Source organism: Ovis canadensis, chromosome 4 (genome assembly GCF_042477335.2).
Source record: "Ovis canadensis isolate MfBH-ARS-UI-01 breed Bighorn chromosome 4, ARS-UI_OviCan_v2, whole genome shotgun sequence".
NCBI lineage: Eukaryota > Metazoa > Chordata > Mammalia > Artiodactyla > Bovidae > Ovis > Ovis canadensis.
This window is the reverse complement of record NC_091248.1, coordinates 19,328,438-19,351,173: the sequence shown is the minus strand read 5'-3', so window position 1 is coordinate 19,351,173 and position 22,736 is coordinate 19,328,438. Positions and strand designations below refer to the sequence as shown.

Below are 22,736 nucleotides of genomic sequence, written 5' to 3'. Positions count from 1 at the left end.
CTTGGGGTGTGCTTCGGCCATCCTCATGTCTGCTACTCCCCCAGTCTACCAGGGAGCAAGGCTTCCCTGAGAAGTGGGGCACAGAGTAATTTGTGAAGACCAGGGGCCGGAAGCTGGGGAAGCTGTATGACATTCCCCCTTCCCCACCCCCCACCCCATCGCGCCCCACTGCTTCCATTCCTCCAACACTGCGGCAAACCCTGCTTTAGGGCCTCTGCACCTGCCCTTTCTCCTGCCAGCGAGGTGTCCACCCCTGCTTCGCTCTCTCTCTTCCTCCAGGTTTTTACTCAGATGTCACTGCAGCAAGAGGCCTTTCTTCATCACTCTACGTATGCTTCATCCCTTTCCATGTTTTTCTCCTAATCACTTAACAGCATGTAAGTGAACTCGGTGTATTGTTCACGTATTTCGTTTATGGTCTGCCTCCTCCACTCGGATACAAACGCCATGAAGGCAGGGACTCTTGTCCATTTTGCACCTGCTGTAACCCAGAGTCTAGAAGAGGGCTGACTCACTGAATAGATCAATCTCCTTTCTGGAGGATGGCACCAACTCAATGGACATGAGTCTGAGCAAGCTCTGGGCGATGGTGAAGGGCAGGAAAGACTGGCGTGCTGCAGTCTGTAGGGTTGCAAAGAGTCGGACACAACTGAGCCAATGAACAACAACAGCAACAACTCCTTTCTACTCTGGGATAGGGTGCCCAGGGGAGTCATGAAATCCACACAAGGGCTACAATTTCACTTTCTTTTATTTGTGGCACTGGAAGACCAACAGTGGAGACAGTGTGATGTAAGAGTGACTGCCTGAGGCCCTCACTGCCCAGGGAAGGTGAGGGGCCTTCATCAGACAACACACAGCAGTTCCTTCCTACCAGATGCCTGAGCTGAAATCACTGTGAAACATACAAACGATCTCGACGTATTTGTGGCTTCATTAAGACAGAAATTTTATTTCAGGAATTCCTCTTGATTTCTATTAACCTCTTAAAGAGCTTTCTCTACAGCCACAGTCGACCATCTGTGATAAATATCGGAGACTGGTGCCCTGTGCTGTGATTCTAGGCAAGCCACTCTTCTGCTGCGCAAACCATGGAGACCACACCCACAGTGTGAACTCCCAGCACAATCGTGATCTGATGGGAGTGACCTTCAGATGCCCAGTCTCCTCCTTCCTGCCCTGGGGAGGATTTCTGAGGCTCCCAGGGCAGCGTCTGGGCTCCGTGCTCAGCCCTCCATGGGAGAGGCCTGCACATCACAGCCTGCGGGGGGACAGCACACCACGTGGGCATGCCGTCCACTGCAAAGTCCTTCTGAACGCGTCACTGCCACCTTGGGAGAACTCAGACCTGCCTGATTGCTACTCCGGGTGACTGTGGTCGACTTTTAATAGCTTACTTGGTCAGATCACGGTCTGCAGCCCTCCATGAGGTTTTTACCCCAAATGTTGGAGGAATAGAATACAATACTTTCATTATTCAGTGAAGTCACATTTGAAAAAGCCTCTCAACTCTTTCTTCTTGCATCAAGTAGCAGATGACATTCAGGTTATTTCATTTACATACTTTCCCTAGAATTCAGAAAGATTTTCAACAATTAAATGGTTTTAACCATCTACATGTGGTAAAAGTCTCAAAGATTCAAAATCGGCCTAAGACATGATTCTTTCCACTCTGTCCATCAATGTAATTAAGCGTGATGGCCCAGCGTTTACAGTCCCATTAACCTGCCAACAAGAATAGTTTATTGGCAACTTTAAATACTCAGAGGCAAATACATTTCCTTGGCACAAGCCATGCGGCAGAGCAGCACCCGCATCCGTTTTAACCACAACGCAGGAGCGGAAGTCAGAGGCGAGTTTTGGCCTGGAGACAGGGCAGCTGCCCAATCCTGAAGCCCCCTGGGCGTGACGCTCATCAGCGGTGGCTGCGGGCGTCCCTTGGGGGGTCTTTCTGCCACAACTGCATCTTGTCACTGACTCACACGAGCAAGGGCACCTGCGGTGAAGAAAGACCTACTGTTACTCAGGGATGCAGCGGAGCGCAGGGGCAAGCATCCGGGCGCTGAGGAGCTGTGCACCAATCCCTCCTGGAAATAGTCCTCTCCTGTAAGAGCCCCCAGTGTTTATACTGTACCCGTCCTACTTACAACCCCAGGGAGAAAGCTCTCAGAAACACAGACGTGCCTGAGTGATTTCAGTGCCTGGCTCCTGCCCAGGAAAGAAGGACAGCAACAACTGTAGGGTCAGATCTGCAGGCCCCTGTGCTCCTCCTAGGAGCATCCACTGCCCCCGGCCCCGCCCTCCTGGAGCTCCCGCCCAGCAGTCTTTCCCTTTTCTGGGCTGGTCTCTCTGCCTGGGGCATGTCTCTGTTGCAGATGCCTCCTTTTTTTGCTGGAAAATGAGGACTCCTTCTTTACGAATGTTCAGACCACCTGGAAGGAAAAAGCACTCTCACTCCAAGTCCTGGGGAGCCGATCCAGTCGCCCCCTGCCCCGGGCTGTGGGTGACGTGGCCCCCCATGGTTCCCCAGGTGCCCTGTCTCTCAGCTGAAGTGGGGGCTCCAGGCAGGGATCATGGCATCAACCCCCACCTCATCACAGGAGGCACGGCGGGCCGGGCACCAGCAAGTGCAGGGGATCCCAGTGAGTGACTGCAAACCCACCCGTTCACCCTGCTGGTCTGGGTCCGGTCTGCTCCTGGGATGCCCAGCTGCAGAAAATGTGATGGCAGGATCTTGAAGGACCTATTCCCATGCCTCTGAAGGCTAAGGTGAACAGCATTTTTAAGGAAAGTGACAGGTTCACCTGAAACGGTGTGGAAGGAGATCTGGATTTCTCACCGTGGTTCTGCTGGATTCAGTACATTCTAAAAGGATCAGTGCTGGCCCCACTTTTCACTGAGTTATCAAAGCGAACATATAAGGACCCAAGCAGATCTCTTATGATGGTAACAACCACCACCACCTAGAATGCTTCCTGTGCGCTTCCTGTGTTTTAGGCACCATTTCCAGCCCTGCACAAATCTCATCTCAATAAGGCTTCAGCTCAATCAAATCACAACACACTATTGCTTTCACTATGGGTACTGCCTCCGATATGAAGACGAGAGAACTGGGGTGCAGAGAGCATGTCTCCATCCAGACCAAATACTGAAAGAAAGAAAGTGAAGTCTCTCAGTCATGTCCGACTCTTTGTGACCCGTGGACTGTAGCCCACCAAGCTCCTCCGTCCATGGGATTCTCCAGGCAAGAATACTGGAGTGGGTTGCCATTTCCTTCTCCAGGGGATCTTCCCGACCCAGGGATCGAACGTAGGTCTCCCACATTGCAGGCAGATGCTGTAACCTCCGCACCACCAGGAAGCCCCAATACTAGTAAGTAGCAATCCCTGGCACCCCACTCCAGTACTCTTGCCTGGAAAATCCCATGGATGGAGGAGCCTGGTAGGCTGCAGTCCATGGGGTCGTTAAGAGCTGGACACGACTGAGTGACTTCACTTTTACTTTTCACTTTCACGCATTGGAGAAGGAAATGGCAACCCACTCCACTGTTCTTGCCTAGAGAATCCCAGGGACGGGGGAGCCTGGTGGCCTGCCGTCTACAGGGTCACACAGAGTCGGACATGACTGAAGCGACTTAGCAGCAGCAGCAGCAGTCCCCAAAAGGCTCATCTGAGCAGAGAAGCGGCCGCTGGCTGGTTGCCTGCATGGCTGCACGGATGTTCCTGGCCCCTGCCTCCCAGATCCACCAGCAGCCCCTCTGCTGCAGGCACCCCCACACCATCTGAGAGATGAGATGCCATGAGACCTGGATTTGCAGGCATGGAGGGAGGAGACAGGCCCGCTGATTTGGATGGAACCCGGAGAACACACACTGTTGGTGTTGAGTAGTCTGACACCCAGGCCAGCTTGGGATGGAGACAGAATTAGGGGCCAGTGGCGTCTGGATGGAGCAGGGTCTGCCAGAGAGAGGTCACAGGACTGACTCCAGGGACGAGTGCAGCCTTGGGGAAAGGAACAGGCACTGGAAAAAAGACTCAGAGCATGGTTCAGAGGGGCGGGGGGAACGTGCAGGGTGCTTGCTCAGGGGGAGTGCAGACAAGGATGCACATGGTGACTGCCAACAGCACCACGAGGTCCAGGGAACCCAGGGCAGGAACGCTAAGAAACTTATTTTTAAAGAGTATGCTAGTTTTGTTTCTGATAGGTTTTTCTTCAAGCTCTAGACAACTTTAGAGGTGAGACACTTCTAACTTCAAAACAAAGGTTTTAATTGTCAGTCTGAAACGGCACAATGAGTTTGCCAGAACATCCAAGCAACAGAGAAAACAGTATGTGTGTTGGTGTGAAGAAAAACAGATTGAGCCTGTTATTGGAAAATGCAGCCAGCATCCTGTTAATAGTATGCTTATCCCGTTTACTGAGCTTTGGAAACGTGTAGAATAAAGGGCGCTATTCTTGCATCCAAGGGTGCCAGCAGCGTTGTGACCTTGACAGGGGCAGTTCTGGGAGTGTCGGGGGTGGAGGAGGGGAGTGGATGTTGGGGAGTGTCAGGGGGTGGAGGAGGGGAGTGGATGTTTGGGAGTGTCAGGGGGTGGAGGAGGGGAGTGGATGTTGGGGAGTGTCGGGGGTGGAGGAGGGGAGTGGGTGTTGGGGAAGTGCAGTTGTATGAACAGTCAGGACATCTAGAAGCTACAGTGAAGGGGGGCGAGAGGAAAGACCTAGGCAGAGGTGGCGTTGGGTCCTTGGGAGGGATTTTTTAAATGCATATTTACTATTATTGTTTTAACAATTTAATTGATATAAAATGCAAGCATTTCAAGTGTAAACTTGAATACGTTTTGATATATATGTGTATAAACATCACCAGAGTTAAGATGATGGATTGGGGTTATTTTATTTTTTTAAATTTACTTTTATATTTTTTAATTCTTTTTTTTTAAGTTGAAGTATAGTTAATTTATAATATATTAGTTTCAGATGTATAAAATAGTGATTCAGTATTTTCATGGATTATACTCCATTTAAAGTTATCATGAAATATCAGCTGTATTCTCTCTGTGCTGCATCACAGGTCCTTACAGTTTATTTCATACACAGCAGTTTAGCTCTTAATCTCCTCCCTGAGTCTTGCCCCTCTGCCTTCCTTCTCCCCACTGGCAACCACTAGTTTTTTCTCCGTGAGTTTGTTTCTGGTTTGTTATGTGCATTCATTTCAGTTTTTAGATTTCACATACAAGTGGTAACACAGAGTATTTCTTTCTCTGCTGACTTATTTCACTACAGGGCTTCCCTGATAGCTCAGTTGGTAAAGAATCTGCCTGCAATGTGGGAGACCTGGGTGCGATCCCTGGGTTGGGAAGACTCGCCGGAGAAGGGAAAGGCTGCTCAGTCCATACTTCACCAGGCATAATACACTAAGTCCATCCATGCTGTTGCAAATGGCAGCTTCACTCTTTCACTCTCTCAGCTCAGCAGTATTCTATTGTTTTTCCATCATCTGTTGATGGACGCTTAGGTTGCTCCCATATTTTGGCTACTGAAATGAACTCTACTATGACATTGCTGTTGTTGTTCAGTTGCTAAGTTGCGTCTGACTCTTTGACCCCAAGCACTGCAGCACTCCAGGCTTCCCTGTCCTTCTCTCTCTGCCAGAGTTTGCTCAGATGCATGTCCACTGAGTCAGTGATGCTATCTAACCATTTTGTCCTCTGCTGCCCTCCTCTCCCCCTGCGTTCAATCTCTCCCAGCATCAGCGTCTTTTCCAATGAGTTGGCTCTTCACGTCAGGTGGCCACAGTATTGGAGTTTCAGCACTAGGGTGCACAAATCTTTTCAAATTAGCGTTTTCATTTCCTTCAGGTCTATGCCCAGGGGTAGAACCGCTGGAGCATACGGTAGTCCCACTCTTAGCTTTTAAAGGGCTCTCCGTAACATCTTCTATAGGGGCTGCATCAGTTTACATCCCCACCAGCAGTGTGCAAGTCCTCAGCTCCTTTTCAGGCCCTCCTCTCCCCAGTCCCAATACAACCACTGATATTCTATCTCTACATAGTAGTTTGCGTTTCCTAGAATTGTACATACACGGAACCATCTATCATGTACTTTCTTTCTTGTCTGGCTTCTTTCACTCAGCATAGCTGTTTTGTGATTTATCTCTGGGTTGCTGCTTGCACATTCTTTTTGCTACTGGGAAGTGATTCACTGTGGGCAGACACTGGTTTTGCATCTGCGGTGGGCACGTCTCAAGGAGGGAGTGCCCTCTCCTTCTCTGGTAAGTGGGGTGATGATGTCTGTATTACAGGACACCTCCCCCACCCCCATGAGGTTTGTGCTGCTCCTCACAGCATAGTCAGCAACCCCACTGCCATGTCACTGAGCATCTGAACACTAAGCACTAGGAGGCATCCCAGGCACCGTGGCCGCCTACAGCCCGGCCCCACTGGGAGAAGCACCTTTCAGAAGGCAGTTCCAAGCTGCGAAGATGAATCTCCCAGGACACAAAAGGGCAGGTGGGAGCGTGGCCCAGTGAGGGGAGTTACAGGGCAGGTGAGTAAAGCAAGGGGGACAGCACACCCCTGCTCGCAGTGACCCTGCTTTAGACCAGCCTGGCAAGCCGAGTGTTGCCAGTGCAGGGGCCCTGGGCTGAGAGCATTTGAATCCTTGGCTGGTTGAAGACCTGGAAGGAACTCTCATCATCACTAATAGTAACCTGATGGCCCAATCCAGATTTTCACAGTTATCAGGAAACAAAAAAATATTTGGGAAGGAAAAGTCCTAAACTTTGATGTCAAAGAGGAAATTGCGGGTCAGCACTAAAAAGCTTTGGCTTGGACAATTCAGTGAGAGAGATCTTGGCAACAGAATTGGCCACAAGGTAGCAAAATGATGCTGATGGCCATTAGGATCAACCCAACCGTAAGCCACTTTGCTAAGGAAGGGAGTAGCCTGCTGCTCAGTGTCTGCTCACACGATCAGGGCACCTGCCCCCGAGCATAAGCCACCTTGCTAAGGAAGGGAGTAGCCTGCTGCTCAGTGTCTGCTCACACGATCAGGGCACATGCCCCCGAGCATAAGCCACCTTGCTAAGGAAGGGAGTAGCCTGCTGCTCAGTGTCTGCTCACACGATCAGGGGATAGGAGTGACCAAATTCAGGAGGAGAGACTGCCCTCCTGGCAAGGGGAAAAGGGCATGCTGCAGAGAGAAAAGCTCTAGAAGGTTCCCTGGTATCCCTATTCACGCTTCCTAAAAGATTCCTTCTTAGTTTGGTTGACAAGAAGAAAAACAATGAAAGACAAAGCTTGCAGTTTGAGGCTGAGCCAGAAAGCTGTAAAAATACCCAAGCATCGTTTTGCTTCCATGCCTGCCAAGGAAAATGATGTCTATACGGGAAAAGCTAAAATGAACAGTGGTGACGGAGCTGACGCTCGGAGTGAGGGCGGGGGAGAGGTTGTTAGGGAGCAGTAGGGTTCTCTGCTCCGACCACTGTCTTCCCGCCTGGACAGGCCAGCTCCTGGGCACTCGTGGGTGCCCGAGGGAGTCAGTCAAGCAGCTGTGCAGAACGGGAGCAGGACCCCTGGCGGAAGCCTGGAGGTGCCCACAACTCGTCTTATTTTCCAGAGAAGAAGATGCTTTCTTCTGGCTTGACATGGATTCTTGGCAAATTTATAATGATTATGAAATCAATGAGTTCTGAGTGCAGGGACCCTGAGTTGCACTCTGCCAACTTTGATGTGTTCCAGTTGGGCTGGAATAGTTCAGATGTACAGACAAGCCAGCTCTGTCTTTGCTGTCTTGCGACCATCCTGCCTGTTGCAGCCCTTTCAGGTGACCTCTTTTCCCTACAGGTAGAACCCAGGGGTGTCTGCCATCACAGACGGGAGAGTCTGGAGAGTCAGATGATATGGTAGCAGGAGATGCCTGCTCCCTCTCCATTCTCCCAAAAGATGGTTACTGAGCAACCACTCTGTGTTAGGGGCTGTGCAAAGCTCTGGGACCTGCTGGAGCTCACAGTGTGGCAGGCTAGCAGGCACCATGCAGACGTTACACAGATCGTCACTGAGATTAGATTGTGATGGGATTGTGCGGGGAAATGAGGTAATGCTCTGACGGGCCCCTCCTCCAGCCAGGAGGCAGGGGAAGACTTCCTGGGGGCTTGAGGTTAATTGAGGAACATGCAGGATGACTGGGAATTAGTTGGCAAAACTAGGAGGTGAAACCTTTTCCTTTCAGGAAGAGGGAGCAGCATCCTCGGGGGTCACTCAGCAGATAGCCTATGATGGCAGACACCCCTGGGTTCTACCTGTAGGGAAGAGAGGTCACCTGAAAGGGCTGCAACAGGCAGGATGGTCGCAAGGCAGCAAAGACAGAGCTGGCCTGTCTGTACCTCTGAACTATTCCAACCTAACTGGAACACATCAAAGGTCTACACTGGGCTTGCTGAGCCCAGTGTGGGCCAGGGTGTGGGTGGCTGACGGTTCGCTCGTGCTGGCTCGCGGTCACAGAACTTGGGTTCTCCCCCACAAGCGAAGGGGCTCTGGCTTAGGAGAACAGACGGTTGTTGCTGCTGTTGCTTTCCTGTGCTGGCTCCAGGTCCCCAGGGCGCTGATGTCATGTCAGCTGTCTAATCACTTCTCACGGGGTCTGCTGCCAAGACCAAGCGCCAGGACACATGTGTGGTCTGACTCAGTTAATTCCTGCAGTGGGAAACACACACCTGGGAGGGCCCAGCCAGGGCGGGGATGTCATGGGACCTAGTGAGGCATTCCTAGAGGCCGGCCGCCCGGGCTGGACTGCCCTGCGGTCTGGGCCAGCAGCGGCCCTGACCTGGCTAAGGCTGGGGAGAAGGCCACAGGGCACCTGTGCCCCACCTTCCCGTGTGTGGGCTGGGAGCTGCAGCCTTCCCGCCCAGGAGCGTAAGGGAGGAGATGCTCACTCTTGGCCCTCCGTGGAGGACTGCTGGGACACACAAAGGAAAGGCCTTGGGGCTTTCACCAGGTCCCCCACTTTAGGAGATGTGCCTAAGGCTAAGCCAAGGACAAACCCCTCTTTCTCCTGGTTGTAACCCCCAAGGGCACAGACAATGCTTCATTCATGTCTCTATCGTGAGCAGCTACTGCGATCCTGGACTCTGGTGGGTTCTCAGGAAATGCTTGTGGATGAATAGCTGGATGTGTGAATGTTTTAAATATAAACACGGATTAAAAGGGCACTTGCTGTCCATCCCAGAACCTCTGAAAGGATGCATTCAAAACAGACTGACAAAGGCTGTCCGACCGGATGGGCGCAGTTTCACCATGAATATGAATTCAGGATGGAGTAGAAGGCAGAAGTGGATCGGGGCTGGGGGGAGCGTGGTCCAGGGTCTGAGCCTTGCACTCAAGATAGGAGAGCCATGTCTCCTGCGGATGGGACAGCAGCCTGAGCCAAGCCAAGCATGCTGTCACCTGGGGCTGGAGGAAAGACAAAGCAGGCGTGGCTTTGACACGCACAGACACAGAGGCAGAGGTGTTCACTACATACCGGAGAGAGGCACATGGACTTCCAATCGCCTTGAAAATTGGCCAACTCACTTTTTCCTACATCAAAGCTACGCTTTTGCCTTCTATCATAAGCAGCATCATTGCCAGCACAGAGCGTGTTCCAGGAGGGTGAGCCACTGTGCCTGTGTTTAGCAGTGAGTCTGGTCCCCGAGAACCCTCCCAGCAGGGTCAGATGCCCTGCTTGTACTGGAGGAGGTGGCCTCAGGCACTGCAGCCCCTCACACTGCCCAGCAGAGTAGGGAGCACCCTCAGTCCAGGATGCTTTCCTTGCTACATGCATCCTGAAGCATCACTGAACACCCAGGACGAAGGAGCATCTGCTCATACTGAAAACCCACGGACAGCACAGCCCACATGGCATGAGTCCCGGAGCCTGGCCCTTTGCATCTTTTCCTCAAGGTAATGCAACTTTAAAAGCCCAAAAGGTGAAAGAAGGCTGAAGAGGCAACGCTCAAATGACTTGAGGAGCAAGTGTCAGAACATATACGAAAGTGCATCTGATGCAAAGTCACAAAGACCTCCACGGCCCACGTCCGCAGAGCAGCGCCACCTCGCCAGGCTCCTCGGAGGCCCAGCTGGCCCTGGCCAGCTGAACTGCATGCGTGTCCCCTGGTGTCACGGGTCTGCGGCACCACACCAATGGTGTGTGTGGGGGTGCTACTGGAAAAGGAGGTCAGGTGTGTGCCTCTGGGAGGACAACCACGGGCTCCAGGTGAGGCCAGACTGTCTTAGCTGCCCTGTGCGTCCCTGATGGAGGCTGAGCCAAGGCTGTGGGGTGGATGGACAGTCCTGACTTCCTAAGTCATGTGTCCTTCAGAGCTTACAGGAACGGGAGATGCAGACTGCCAGGGAGAGGTCTGGGTTACTGTGTAGAGCAGTGACCTGCACAGTCCCATCACTCAGCTATGTGGCCTCCAGGTAAGGTGTGGGGCACTGGGCAGAAAAATGGTCAGGGTCTCCCAGGTCATCTTCACCCTTTCATCTGGGGCCCGGCTGTCAGCCTAGGGGCATCTCTTATACTGCTCTGGGCATCAAAATCTCAGATGCACCAGACTCACTGCCTCAACCCTTCCAATATGGATAAGGCAGGTCCCAACACTTAGATTAATCCAAGAAACAAATAAAATGCGGGCGTCTGACTGCCATCTTAAGCAGCTGGTAGGAAGCTGAGATAGTGATGAGCAACGGCCAGGCCTGGGCCTCCCATGACCCCTTCCGCCAGCCCCCCAGGCTGTGTTGCTTGCTGTGTGGAGACACGCCCTCCCTGCATCCCCACCTCCCACCCAGCAGGTCCCACCTGGTCACAGCCCTTTCTAACACTGCCCTTGCATTTCTCCTCACTTTCTTTCCCATAGCACAAATAGCTTCCTCTGCTTTTTCAGACAATCCCCAAACTTGATTTTTCCCCCTTCCTTTCTGGAAGGCCTTGCGCACACTCTAAGAGGAAGAAAGCCTGAGGTTCAAGGTGGCGTGGGTGCCCCTATTCCTTAGCACTCCTGCCAGATGCAGGGAGAGGAGCAGCTATCTGAAACCATCCAAAGTCAGTCAATGAGAAGATGAGTACAGGAGAAGTGAGTACAGCCTTCATATTCAGCGGTACTCAGACTGTATCAAAAGCTCAAATGACACAGATAATGATCTCAAACCTCAGTGGAAAGGGATTCGGTAAAACTGCAGATTTGTAGGCTCAAACTTCTGAAAAATCTACAACCACAGCATGTAGATGTCTTGTGGATTTCACTTTGAAAACAATGTTTTCAGAAACTCTAAATCATTCCCAGGGACCAGCTGAACCATCAGGGTTCATAACCAGCTGTGTTGCTTTGGATTCTCTGCGAACCACCGGCACTTTCTTTCTTTGAACTATAGTTGATTAACAATATTATGTTAGCTTCAGGTGTACAGCAAAGTGACTCAGGAATATATAGATGGATAGACAGACAGATATAGACATAAATGTGTGCATTCTCAGTCACTTCGGTCATTTCCAACTCTTCTGTGACCCTATGGACTGCAGCCCCCCAGGCTCCTCCGTCCACGGGATTCTCCAGGCAAGAATACTGGAGTGTGTGGCCATTTCCTCCTCCAGGGCATCTTCCTGACCCAGGGGTCACACCACATCTCCTGCATTGTGGGTGGATTCTTTACCACTGAGGGCCTCCCACCACGGCTACTTTTTCAGATTATTTTTGACTATATGCTACGACAAGATAATGAAGATAGTTGCCTATGCTGTACAGTAAGCCCTTGCTGATTCCCTATTTTACATACAGTAGTGTGTATAGGCCAGTCTCAAACTCCCATCCCCCACTTTTCCCTTGGTACCCATAAGTTTGTTTTCTATGTCTGTGTATCTGCTTATGTTTTGTGAATCAGTTCGTGTCCTTTTTTTTTTTTTTAGATTTTGCATATGTAATATCCATGCAATATTTGTCTTTCTCTGTCTGAACCACTTAGTATGATAAGTGAAGGTCCATCCATGTTGCGCAGTTGGCATTCCATTCTCTTTCATGGCTGGGTCGTATTCCAGTGTATATACGCACCGCATCTTTATCCATCCATCTGTCGATGGACACTAAAGTTGCTTCCATGTCTCGGTAATTGCAAATAGTGCTGCTGCGAACATTTGGGTGCATGTATCTTTCTGAATTAGAGTTTTTGTCTTTTCCAGATATATACCCAGGAGTGGCAATGCTGAATCATATGGTATTTCTAGTTTTTTGAAAAAAACTTAAAAAAACTATTTTTTAAGGGAACTCTATACTTTTCTCCACAGTGGCTACACTAACTTACATTCTCACCAACAGGGTAAGAGGGTTCCTTTTTCTCCACACCTTCTCCAGCATTTGTTTTTTGTAGACATTTTGATGTTGGCCATTCTGACCCACGACTGGCCCTTACTTTCACTTTGATGTTGAGACATGGATGGAGGAGAGAGGTTGTCTCAGGTTTGAATTACAGAGCTGTCTTCATCAGCTTCCACAAGGTCTAACTGTTAGGACACTTACTTAGCCATGCACCCCGATGTCTTCACTTTCCCTCATTTCATGTAATAAAGCACTAAGCTCATCAAGATATAACTTATGGAGAAATGGAAACAAGTAAAGACAAATTGAAAGCCCTTAACAATTTTAACTGACCTCCCCCATCCCCTCACTGGCATCCAGAGGACAGTCTGGCATCCAAGGCCACGGGGTTAAGTGCAGTTTCTCGCGGCATCCTGAGGCAGGGCTGAGCTTTCGGTAAATGGAGTGCCCTTAGCATTCTCGCTACCTGCTGTCTTGGGTCCCTGTTAGGGCCACAGAGCACAGCTGGGGACATCTCTCCAGCACAGGGACACACTCTGGGGCCTACCCGAGAGTTCTGCCTGTGGCCCCAGGGAGGCTCCAGCTAGTGTGCTAAGGCCACTCCAGCCCAGGCTGCCACACCATCCCTGAACTCAGCAAGGACCGCCTTCCGCGGTGCTGCCTGTGGGAGCCTCCCCTGCCCTCCTTGCCACCCTAAGCTCCTGGAGGGAAAGTTTTCAGCAGTGCCTGCCCCCCTCCGTGGAAGTGGCTCACCCATCTCGCGGGCCAGCTGCTCTCCTTCATTCTGAGGGCCTTCTGTGCCCACCGGGTCCAGCCCTATGTGACCAAGGCCAGGTCACTCAGCTTTTCTGAGCCTCATTCACTTTTTATGTAAAATGAGAAGAATCATAGTACTGCCCTCTTCAGGGGCATGTGAGGACTTAAGCTTAGGATCTGGAAATGATCTCTCGGAAAGTAATACCTGGCACCACCTCCCTATGATTAGCCTAACTTCCCACCTGCTAGAAATGGGCAGGGAAAGAATATCAGTCTATTCACAGAATCATTATGGAGTTAAAGCAGATCTCAAAACCTACCTAATCAAAGTCCTTAAAATTTGGGAACCCTACTTTGGATCCCACAAAATCCACTGCTTTCAGGGACCAGTAGGCGATATGTACAGACCAAACAGAAGACAGCATAGAGCAGAAACTGCAGAAAAACCAGCAACGTGTGCTCCGCCCAAGGGGCTGCAAAAACAATCATTTTCCATACGGATGCTGTCGCCTGGACCCCGACCAGGGCCCCGCAGGATGCATCCCAGATGGACGGTGGGGGAGCAGAGGCGGTTGGGGTGACCTGGGCCTCCCTGCAGCCCGAGGGAGCGTGCACGCCGCGTCTCACACCCTCACCTTTCTCAGCCTCGCGGCTCCGGTGCCGGAGCGGATGGCGTCCATCAAGGCCTGTCTGGCGTCCACCGGGTTGCCGAGGGGGCCTGAGCTGTACCTCGACGCTGACTGGGATGAGGTGGGCGCCTGGGCAACTGGAGCAGGTGGGGGTGGCTGGGACTGGACCCCAAAGTCTTCTGCCCGCAAGGGGTCCAGCCCATGTGCAGACAGGGCAGCATCGCGGAGGCTCTGGAGCTCCTCAGAGGCGGAGGACGTGACCTAGCAACAAGACGGTGAAATGACAGGGTCCCAAACATCCTCTCCAAGAAGCAGCGCTTCTCAGACCCTGAAAAAACCCGGGGGCCGTGTCTGCTCCCCATCCTGGGGCTCTCCGTCAGGTCAGTGACTGCTGGCAGGGAGCAGGGCTGCCCTCCTGAGACCCCTGCCCTCCTACCTCACCTGGGCCTGCCTGGACAGACCCTGAGGCCAGGCACACAGCAACAGCCAATCAGTGGGAAGGACCCCTCCTCCAAACACGGAGAGGAAGGTGCCCACCCGGTTTTCCCTTAGATTCTGGCTGCAGAAGGTGCATGACCCTCTGTCCCTGAGCTCAGGTCTGGGGGGTCCTGCGACTGTGTCAGACCAGCCCCAGCAGGTAGCATCCATCCAGGAGCTGTGGCCAGCGCCTCTGCTGCTGGGTGACCCGGCCCTGCAGCCCGCTCAGTGTCCTGGGAGTGTGGGGAGGCGCAGGCAGGAGTGTACAGGAAACACTCACACCTTCAGGAGAGACTGGCCCTCAGGGCCTCTCCCGCGGCCGGGCTGGCCGCTCCAGTGATGACTTAGCGTCGCTCAGGGAATTGGAGGATCACCCTGGCTTGTGCAGTGTTTCAGGGGTCACTGCGGTGTGTGTGTGTGTGTGTGTGTGTGTGTGTGTGTGTGGCCCCCTCACCTTCCTCAGGCTGCAGGTCCCGCTGTGGCCGCGTATGGCCGCCAGGAGGGCTGAGCGCTCGCAGTCCGCCTCAGTGTAGGACGGTTTCTTTGGCCCTCCCTTTGAGCCGCGTTCTGGAATCTAGAATATTTATTAATGACGTCAACTCCTGTCACTTAGGTGACGGGGAGATGACGACTATAAGGCAGTACGCAAGAAAGCCCATAGTTATCAGGTCAGGCCTGCAGGGTCAGTTTTACCATCTCTGTCTGTTAGAAGGTAGAAGTATCAGGGTGCTGTTCTGGATTGACTTCACACTATATAAAAATTATGGGGCTTCCCTGGTGGCTCAGCTAGAATCTGCTTGGCAATGCAGGAGATGCAGGTTTGATCCCTGGGTGGGGAAGATCCCCTGGAGAAGGGAATACCCACTCCAGTATTCTTGCCTGGGAAATCCCATGGACAGAGGAGCCTGGTGGGCTAGAGTCCATGGGGCCACAAAGAGTCAGACATGACTGAGCGACCAAACAACAGCAACAAAATGCAAAATCGGAAGCTGTGTGTCTGGGGAGGCACAGGGTGGGCACCCTCGTGGGCACCCTCCCCAAATGTCATCTCCCTCTTTCCTCAGTGGCAAAGTGAAGGAAACAGTTGCTAATCCTCAGTGTCAGGGTAGCTGTTAAATGACATTTGCAAGGTGATAAATTCCTACACGGGGGGCAGGTGTCATAAAATTTTCCCCAAGGCTTCAGCCCACCACTGCTGAAAATGCAGGGTGATAGGGGGCAGGGCCTCAGCCTGATTCTCCATCTCCCTGTCCAGGCTCAAGGACCAGATATGGATGATTCCTCCACAAGCCGGCACCCCACCCCACGCCTCCACTCCCCCATGCCCACACAAGGACTATGTATTGCTGACACCTTTCCCCAGGGCAGTCAAGAGCCTTAAAGGCAGTGTGGGCAAACCAAAGTCATCAGTTTTGTCTCCTTAGTGGTTCTACTTAAACCACTCCATAGGCAGGGAGGCGGAAATCCGGGTAAAATTAAGCCCATGCAGTCCCCCACATCCCTCGCCTGGTCCCCCTCCTCTGATGTCACCTCAGATCTGTGAGTAGTGTAGGGGAGAGGCCATCCCTGAGGCAGAAGCCCACCAAGAACTTCACCTTGCGGAGCCTGTCCTTGCCTCCTGCCGAGTGGATGGCCGCCATCAAGGCGCTGTGCAGGGATGTGTCTTTTGGAGCCGGCCTCTGGACCACAGGCCTGAATTTCTTCTGTGGCCCGAAGATGCTGGCTGGCAGTTTACCATCAGCTTCAAGTGCACCTGTGCTTAACGAACTGGGCTTTTCCTCCCGTTGTGGGGGCTCCTGTCCAGCCCGGCTGTTTGTATCTGACACTCTTGGAGAGCAAGGAGGCTCGCTGTGGATGGGGACCCACCGGGAGCCATTCACCAGGGTGCTGCCTGAAGTCTGATCGTCTCCTGAGCGAGGGCGTGAGGGACTCGAGCCATCAGACTTGCACTCGGGGTCAGATGCCGAGTTGGTCCTGTGTGTCCTTGTGCTTTGCTCCCCACTGAGACCACAGCTCTGTCCCACAGAAGCCTGGTCCCTTTGGGCAGCTGTGACTAGTGAGCCATGGGAATTTCTGTGGACGCCAGACGGGCAGTCTTGAGCAGACAGCTTCCCGTAAGGGCAGCTGACTTGCCATCCAGCATGGGGTCCTGCCGTCGATTCCCCCCCGTCACGACGAACGCCCGTCCCTGGGTTTGGGCTGGGGGTGGTACTGTCCTTCACCACAGGAGGCGCTACCGCTGGCTCTGGGGCTGTGCCTTCGCAGGCCCTCTGGGTATTACCCTGTCTCCTCCCCACATCACTGTGGACTGTCGGGGTCCCTATCCGCTTGGCAATGGCAGAGGCCATGTACTGACTGGACGTTCTCCTCTGAGGTCTGAGAAACAGGACTTCCGCAGCATTAGCTGCTGGCACCTGGAGGGGGCGAGCGGCTGCTGGGGGTGGCCAGCTTCTCCCCTGCCCCAGAGCGCTCCCGTCCTCTGAGTGGGGAGGCTGGGGCCCAGGCAATGCTCCCTGGGGGTCTGGGGAGGTGGGCTCGCCTCTCAGTCTGCTTTCCCGAGGCTGCGGATTTGTGGGGGTGGTGGGGGCGGGGGTCCTCTTGGGCCCCCCTGTGGGCCGGCCAGAGTGCTTCTCTACAGAATTGGATCTCCAGAATTCTCTGACTTTTCCAATGGGTGGGGTTTCTGCCTCCAGAGTGGGCGATGAGGGGACTACGGTCCTGCCGGCATGCGCGTGGGGGCTCACCAGGTTCCCCAGCTCATCGATCTTAATGGCACCCACGGAGAGGGATGCCCCCCGGTCGTAGCATTTCATCTCTGACTTCGGAGGGACAATTTTATAAGTTGTGAGGCCATATTTAAGGCCATAACTCCCCGCTGGGTGTTGGCCTCGTTGGTGCCATGGCGGTAGCGTTGAGACATCACCTTTACCATCGCTTGCCTTTTCCTTCCCCAGCTGCGGGATCACCCTCCCGGGGGCTGGGGTCCCCCCGCTGTGAGCAGAGCCAGGCACCCTGCCTTCCTCCTTCCCATTCAAGTGGTGAGTGTGAAGTGCTGAAGCAGAACTCGCTGTGGGCTCCATCTTCCTGGGATCCACCTCCTGCCAGGTGTTGGTCAAAGCTGACCTGACCTCTCTCTCGGGCTCCTGGGAAGGAGCTGGTGAGCTGGGCCCGGCTGCCCACCTCTGCCTGTGCTGCTGGGGGCACTCGGCCTGGCATGGTGGTGGCTGAGCCTTACTGTCGGCTGTGCTCCCCAAGTCGAAGGAGCCGGCGTTGTTGTTTCTATTGGAAAACACGCCTGAATCCACGGGGTCATCGAGAACCTCGCCTATGAATGTCACCGGGATTGCCTCAGTGTCACCATGGGGAGTGGACATGCCATGTACAGAGCTGGTGAGGGGGCCTGCGTCAGCTTCGTAGCTTTCTTCCATTTCTGCAAAGAAGCACAACTCAGGTCACAGGCAGAGCCCACTTGGATGATTCTGATGCCCCTTAACCTGTGGAAATCCCACCCTGATTTTCATCTCCTGAGGGTCCTTCGGTGTAGGTTATTTAGGGTCATTTCGGTTGTCGCCTACGCATGCCCAGAGCCAGTCTCAGCGCACAGGACCCAATCAAAGACCTGTCTGCAGATTCATGATGCCTTGGGGGCAGGCACTGAGGTACCACATTTTGCCAGTATCTTTGCTTACAAATTGATGTTGAAGTCCAAGCCCTCAGTAAACACCACCTCAGAGCAGGATGGGAAGGTGGATTTGGGATTTTTACTTTCCTTTTGATTTGGTTCACAAGGAGCACCACAGAATCTATGGGTCAAGTTGCTCTTGTTCTGCTTCCTAAGAGGCAGGTGACAATGCCTTGAGTCCCCATTAGCCCTAAAGGACATAGTGGGCCTGCAGGCAGAGTCTGAGGGACAGACCAAGGTTGATAAAGGTTTCCTAGCTCTGTCAACCCCATTTGAGGACAGAAAATGGAAAAGTGAGGCAGACAAAAGGCTGGGTCAGCTCTGGAATCTGCCTCCTTCTTGTTTTATTTGGTTGTCGGGCAAGGCCTTTATCTACTTTCTAGACTGTGTGCCTTTGTTGGAAAGATTTCTGGTTGTTCACTGAGCTGGTGTGTATCTGCTCAGACCTTACACTATTCTGTCCGATACACACACAGAAGTGCAGTCCCTGGGATGCCCCCAGGAACAGGGGTCCCTGGTGAGATGCTGCATGCTGTGTTCCTCACTGAAAGTCAGACCACGTGTTAGCAGGTCATGGCGGAGGAGGTTTAATAGAGGCCTGTTCGCCAGAGTGGCACCCAGTGTTCCCCTAACTCATCTGAGGGCTGAGAACTTCTTCTTTGGTTCATGTGTGTAGACTTTTAATGTGTGTAATCAGTATTACTCAGAGCAGGCTGTAAGCGCCTGCTCGGACATTTCCTCGGCACTGCTCGGCTGCCCAGGTGCACGGCCCCTCCGGGAGCTGAGCTCCCTGTGTGCTTGGCCCCCAGCCTGGGTCTTCCTCTCTCGGAGCCACATCTCCTCTGCACACATCTTCTGCACGTGGTCACACGCGGTGCAGTCAGCAACCCTGACAGCCCTCAGGGTGCCTGGCCCCAGCAGAGACGACCAGGCAGGAGGGGCGGTGCTTACCTTCCAGGTCTGCGTCCAGTTCTGCAAGGCTTTTCTGGAACTGTCCAGTCATGAATATTTCCTCCTCCTCGTGTGAGGCTGGGGCAGCTTTTCCGTTTCTAGGGAAAACCAAGAAGAAAAGGGAGCATTCATTTAGCTCATTATTTATGTAACTGACTCTTTTCTGGAAATACCTGAGGCAGGTATAACTTAAAGTCAGGCCATTCCATAGGCACTGCTGTCCTTGGAATGCCTGAGACACAGATGCGGTGTGTGTCTGTGTGTGTGGTGTGTATATGCTGTGTGTATGGACATGCGTGCGTGTGGTGCACAGCCTCGACCACTCCAACAGGGAACTTCAGGGCAGCAGTGACCACCCCTCTGGCCGTGCCACCTCCCCACGCCCACACGGCAGTGACTGGATGGGGGAGGGAGGCCAGGGAAGCAACCCCTGCACGCCGTGAGCCTTCCCACATGGGTTCTTTTGCCATGGGAAGCCTCACAAGCAGTTAGGAGGCAGGCAAGGTCATGATTGCCGTTTCCCAGAGAAGTGACCGTGTGCTGAGAGGCTGAGAGTGCAGCTGTCCCTGCTCGCAGGGGCTCCTGAGCCTGGGAGGGCTGCCACGTCTGTGTCCACAGGTGCCTCACGGCCCTGCCACCTGGGTGTCCAGGAAGATGTCCCTACCTGCTGGGGAAAGCTGGGCTTTCCTTTTCTTTAGCCCTGGACAGTAGCATCTGTGAGACAACAGCTGCCAAAGCGATTTGAGAGCAGCCCTTGCAGAGGCTCTGGTCTCTTTTGTCTCGTGGTGCCAAGAACAGAGACACGTACGGGGTGATTATCCCTCTTCTGCAAAAGCGGAAGGTCTTTCCCGCTGATCGTTAGAATCAAGGACCAGTTTCCATTGTTACTAATCAGGCCGAGATAATGATGCATGAAATGTGCTTTGTACCGTCCTCACTTACATAGCACAGTTTGTGTTCTGGTAAATGAGTCTTTCTTACTTGGTGACTGTGTCCCTTTGGGAGCCAGGAAGTGGCTTCCAGATCCAACTCAGCTAATGTCCTCTGACACGGCAGACAAAGGGCGCTGGCCGAGATGCGTGCAGCTATGGACCAATTAACGATGGCCACAGAGCCAGAAGACTTGCCTTTCCTGTTGCTTTTGCCATAAGACTTAATTGGATGCATTTGCTAAACTTGTGTCTTTCTCTTCCACAGAATACGATGGTTTAGATAAATTTAATTTATATATTCAATCAAGCATATGGCAGAAAAAAATGCTAAGGGCTCTCTAAAGTAGTATTTAACATGGAAAACTTTTTCAAAGGTTGGTTCTTAGTTTAGAATGCTTAAAGCCTAGTCAGACAAAATTATATCTACACTTTTCCTTCAGAGTATTTGCCTTCCCTTCCAAGCACACAAAATCACATTGTTCTATGGGAATAGAATGATATCAATAAGAATTAAAAACTAGAGCACATGGAATTACACTCAATATTTTATAATAACCTATAAGGGAAAACAATCTCAGAAAGAATGCATATGCACACATATACATACATGGATGTGTGTATGACGGCTTTCCTGGTGGTTCAGACAGTAAAGAATCTGCCTACAATGCGGGAGACCCAGGCTCAACCATTCAGTCCCTGGGTCAGGAAGATCCCTTGGAGAAGGGAATGGTAACTCACTGTACTGTTCTTGCCTGGAGAATTCCATGGACAGAAGAGCCTGGCAGGCTACAGTCCATGGGGTTGCAAAGAGTCAGACATGACTGAATGACTAAGTTTAAGTTCTATACATGTTTACATTCATATGCATATTATACATATATAAGTAAATATATATGCATATTTACTTAACTGCACATCTGCATCTAATACGTCGTGACAAAGATCAAACCAGTCAATCCTAAAGGAAATCAATCCTGAATGTTCACTGGAAGGACTGATGCTGAAGCTGAAGCTCCAATACTTTGGCCACCTGATGCAAAGAGCCAACTCACTGGAAAAGACTGGGATGCAGGGAAAGATTGAGAGCAGGAGGAGAAGGGGGTGACAGAGGATGAGATGGTTGGATAGAATCTCTGACTCAATGGACATGAGTCTGAGCAAACTCCAGGAGATAGTGAAGGACAGGGAAGCCTAGCATGCTGCAGTCCATGGGGTCGCAAAGAGTCAGATAAGACTTAGTGACTAAACAAAATCAGCTATACTTCAATAAAAATAAAATAATGTATTCTTAGAAGAAAACTAATTAAAAAACAACTTAAGAGAAAAGTTCCACTGATGATATTACTTTATAAAAGGTGAACTAGAGAATGAAAATCATCTTGAACTGATGAAAATGCAAGGAATCTGAGACTCTTAACACTTGTTGCTCCTAGTTTAAACTGGAAAGCAATGCAAACAGGTACATCAAGATGCAAAAGCATAGTTTTAACTTTGTAGGACCTTTGGTTCTTTAGCCTCTCTTTTGATGCTGCTGCAGTTGCTAAGTCGCTTCAGTCGTGTCCGACTCTGTGCAACCCCATAGACGGCAGCCCACCAGGCTCCCCCGTCCCTGGGATTCTCCAGGCAAGAACACTGGAGTGGGTTGCCATTTCCTCCTCCAATGCAAGAAAGTGAAAAGTGAAAGTGAAGTCGCTCAGTCGTGTCTGACTTCGCGACCCCAGGGACTGCAGCCTACCAGGCTCCTCCATCCATGGGATTTTCCAGGCAAGAGTACTAGAGTAGGGTGCCATTGCCTTCTCCTCTCTTTTGATAATTTGCCTTAATAATTCCGTGGAAGGAAAATATGAGCCACCATGTTCACCGTATTCATGGGGAGACATCTCCAGCTTCTGGCAGCAGGGAGTTCCCTCCACTGCTGTGTCGATATGTGATTATAATGTGGGGGTGGAAACACAGGTCATAGATGAAGCACATGTGTCATGTGAAGAAATCAAGACATACTGCTCCATCCAGGAGGGTCATGGCGATCTAAAAGGAATCTGTGTCTGAAGACAAGGGTGACTCAGAGATCTAGACACCACTACCAGCCAGGGTGATTTGTTGAAACGGATGGATTACGGCAAATATTTTATCCTTTGTCCTTGGAGTATGCTCATTTTGGTACAAGGAGGCTTGAGTGATGAGGTGATTTTTTTCAAACAGACAACATTTAAAATGATTCTTTGCAACCCCATGGACTGTAGCCCACCAGGCTCCTCTGTCCATGGGATTCTCCAGGCAAGAATACTGGAGTGGGTTGCCCTGCCCTCCTCCAGGGGATCTTCCTGACTCAGAGATTGAACCCAGGTCCCCTGCAGCTCCTGCTCTGGGCAGGTGGGTTCTTTACCACTAGCACCACCCAGGAAGCCCTCTAATGATCACTATAATTATTTTATGAAAAGCAGTTTACATATTTGTTATACCATGCCCAATACACATAATATGTTGTGTTTATAATTTTATTTTGCTATTGAGAGCCCAGCAATCCCAGTGATGATCCTAAACCACTGTGTGACAGCCATAAACCCTAAAGGAGGCACCATAGCAGGGCCCGAGCCAGCCCTTCACCACGTCCTCCCACCCAGACGCTGGCCTGAGCCGCCCCATCTAACCATCAGTGGCCAAGCCCCAGGCTCAGAACTTCAGATCCGCTCTGCCTGCCCGTCTCACCTCCCATCCAGGCCCTCTTGTGAAGTCTGGGGTCCCTACATCTAGTCCTCTGCCTTCCACTTAGCTCAGCAGTCTTGCCCACCCCTTTCTTCCATCTGCCTCTTGTACAATCAGAGGTTTTCCGCAGACGCTCAACTCTACACTGTGCTGACACCCGCATCCACCTCTGGCCCACCCTTGCTCCTGACACCCCAGTGTGGACCTGATTCCCTGGGGCACTGCTTGTCCAGGAGGAGAAAATGGACACCGACATAA

At 52.0% G+C, this 22,736-nt stretch overlaps 1 protein-coding gene across 3 annotated transcripts in view; it reads right to left on the bottom strand.

Annotated features, from left to right (window-relative positions):
• Positions 1-733: 733 nt before the first annotated feature.
• The window catches only part of COBL (cordon-bleu WH2 repeat protein), a 304,019-nt gene continuing 282,016 nt past the window's right edge, over positions 734-22,736 (bottom strand). For all 3 annotated transcript variants that reach the window (XM_069587302.1, XM_069587304.1, XM_069587303.1), the window contains 5 exons: positions 18,841-18,938; positions 15,803-17,637; positions 14,662-14,781; positions 13,737-13,991; positions 734-1,996 (listed from right to left, as the gene is read on the bottom strand). In XM_069587302.1, the coding sequence (XP_069443403.1) occupies positions 1,979-1,996; positions 13,737-13,991; positions 14,662-14,781; positions 15,803-17,637; positions 18,841-18,938 (2,326 nt within the window). In that variant the 3' untranslated portion in view covers positions 734-1,978. The remainder of the gene's footprint in view (positions 1,997-13,736; positions 13,992-14,661; positions 14,782-15,802; positions 17,638-18,840; positions 18,939-22,736) is intronic.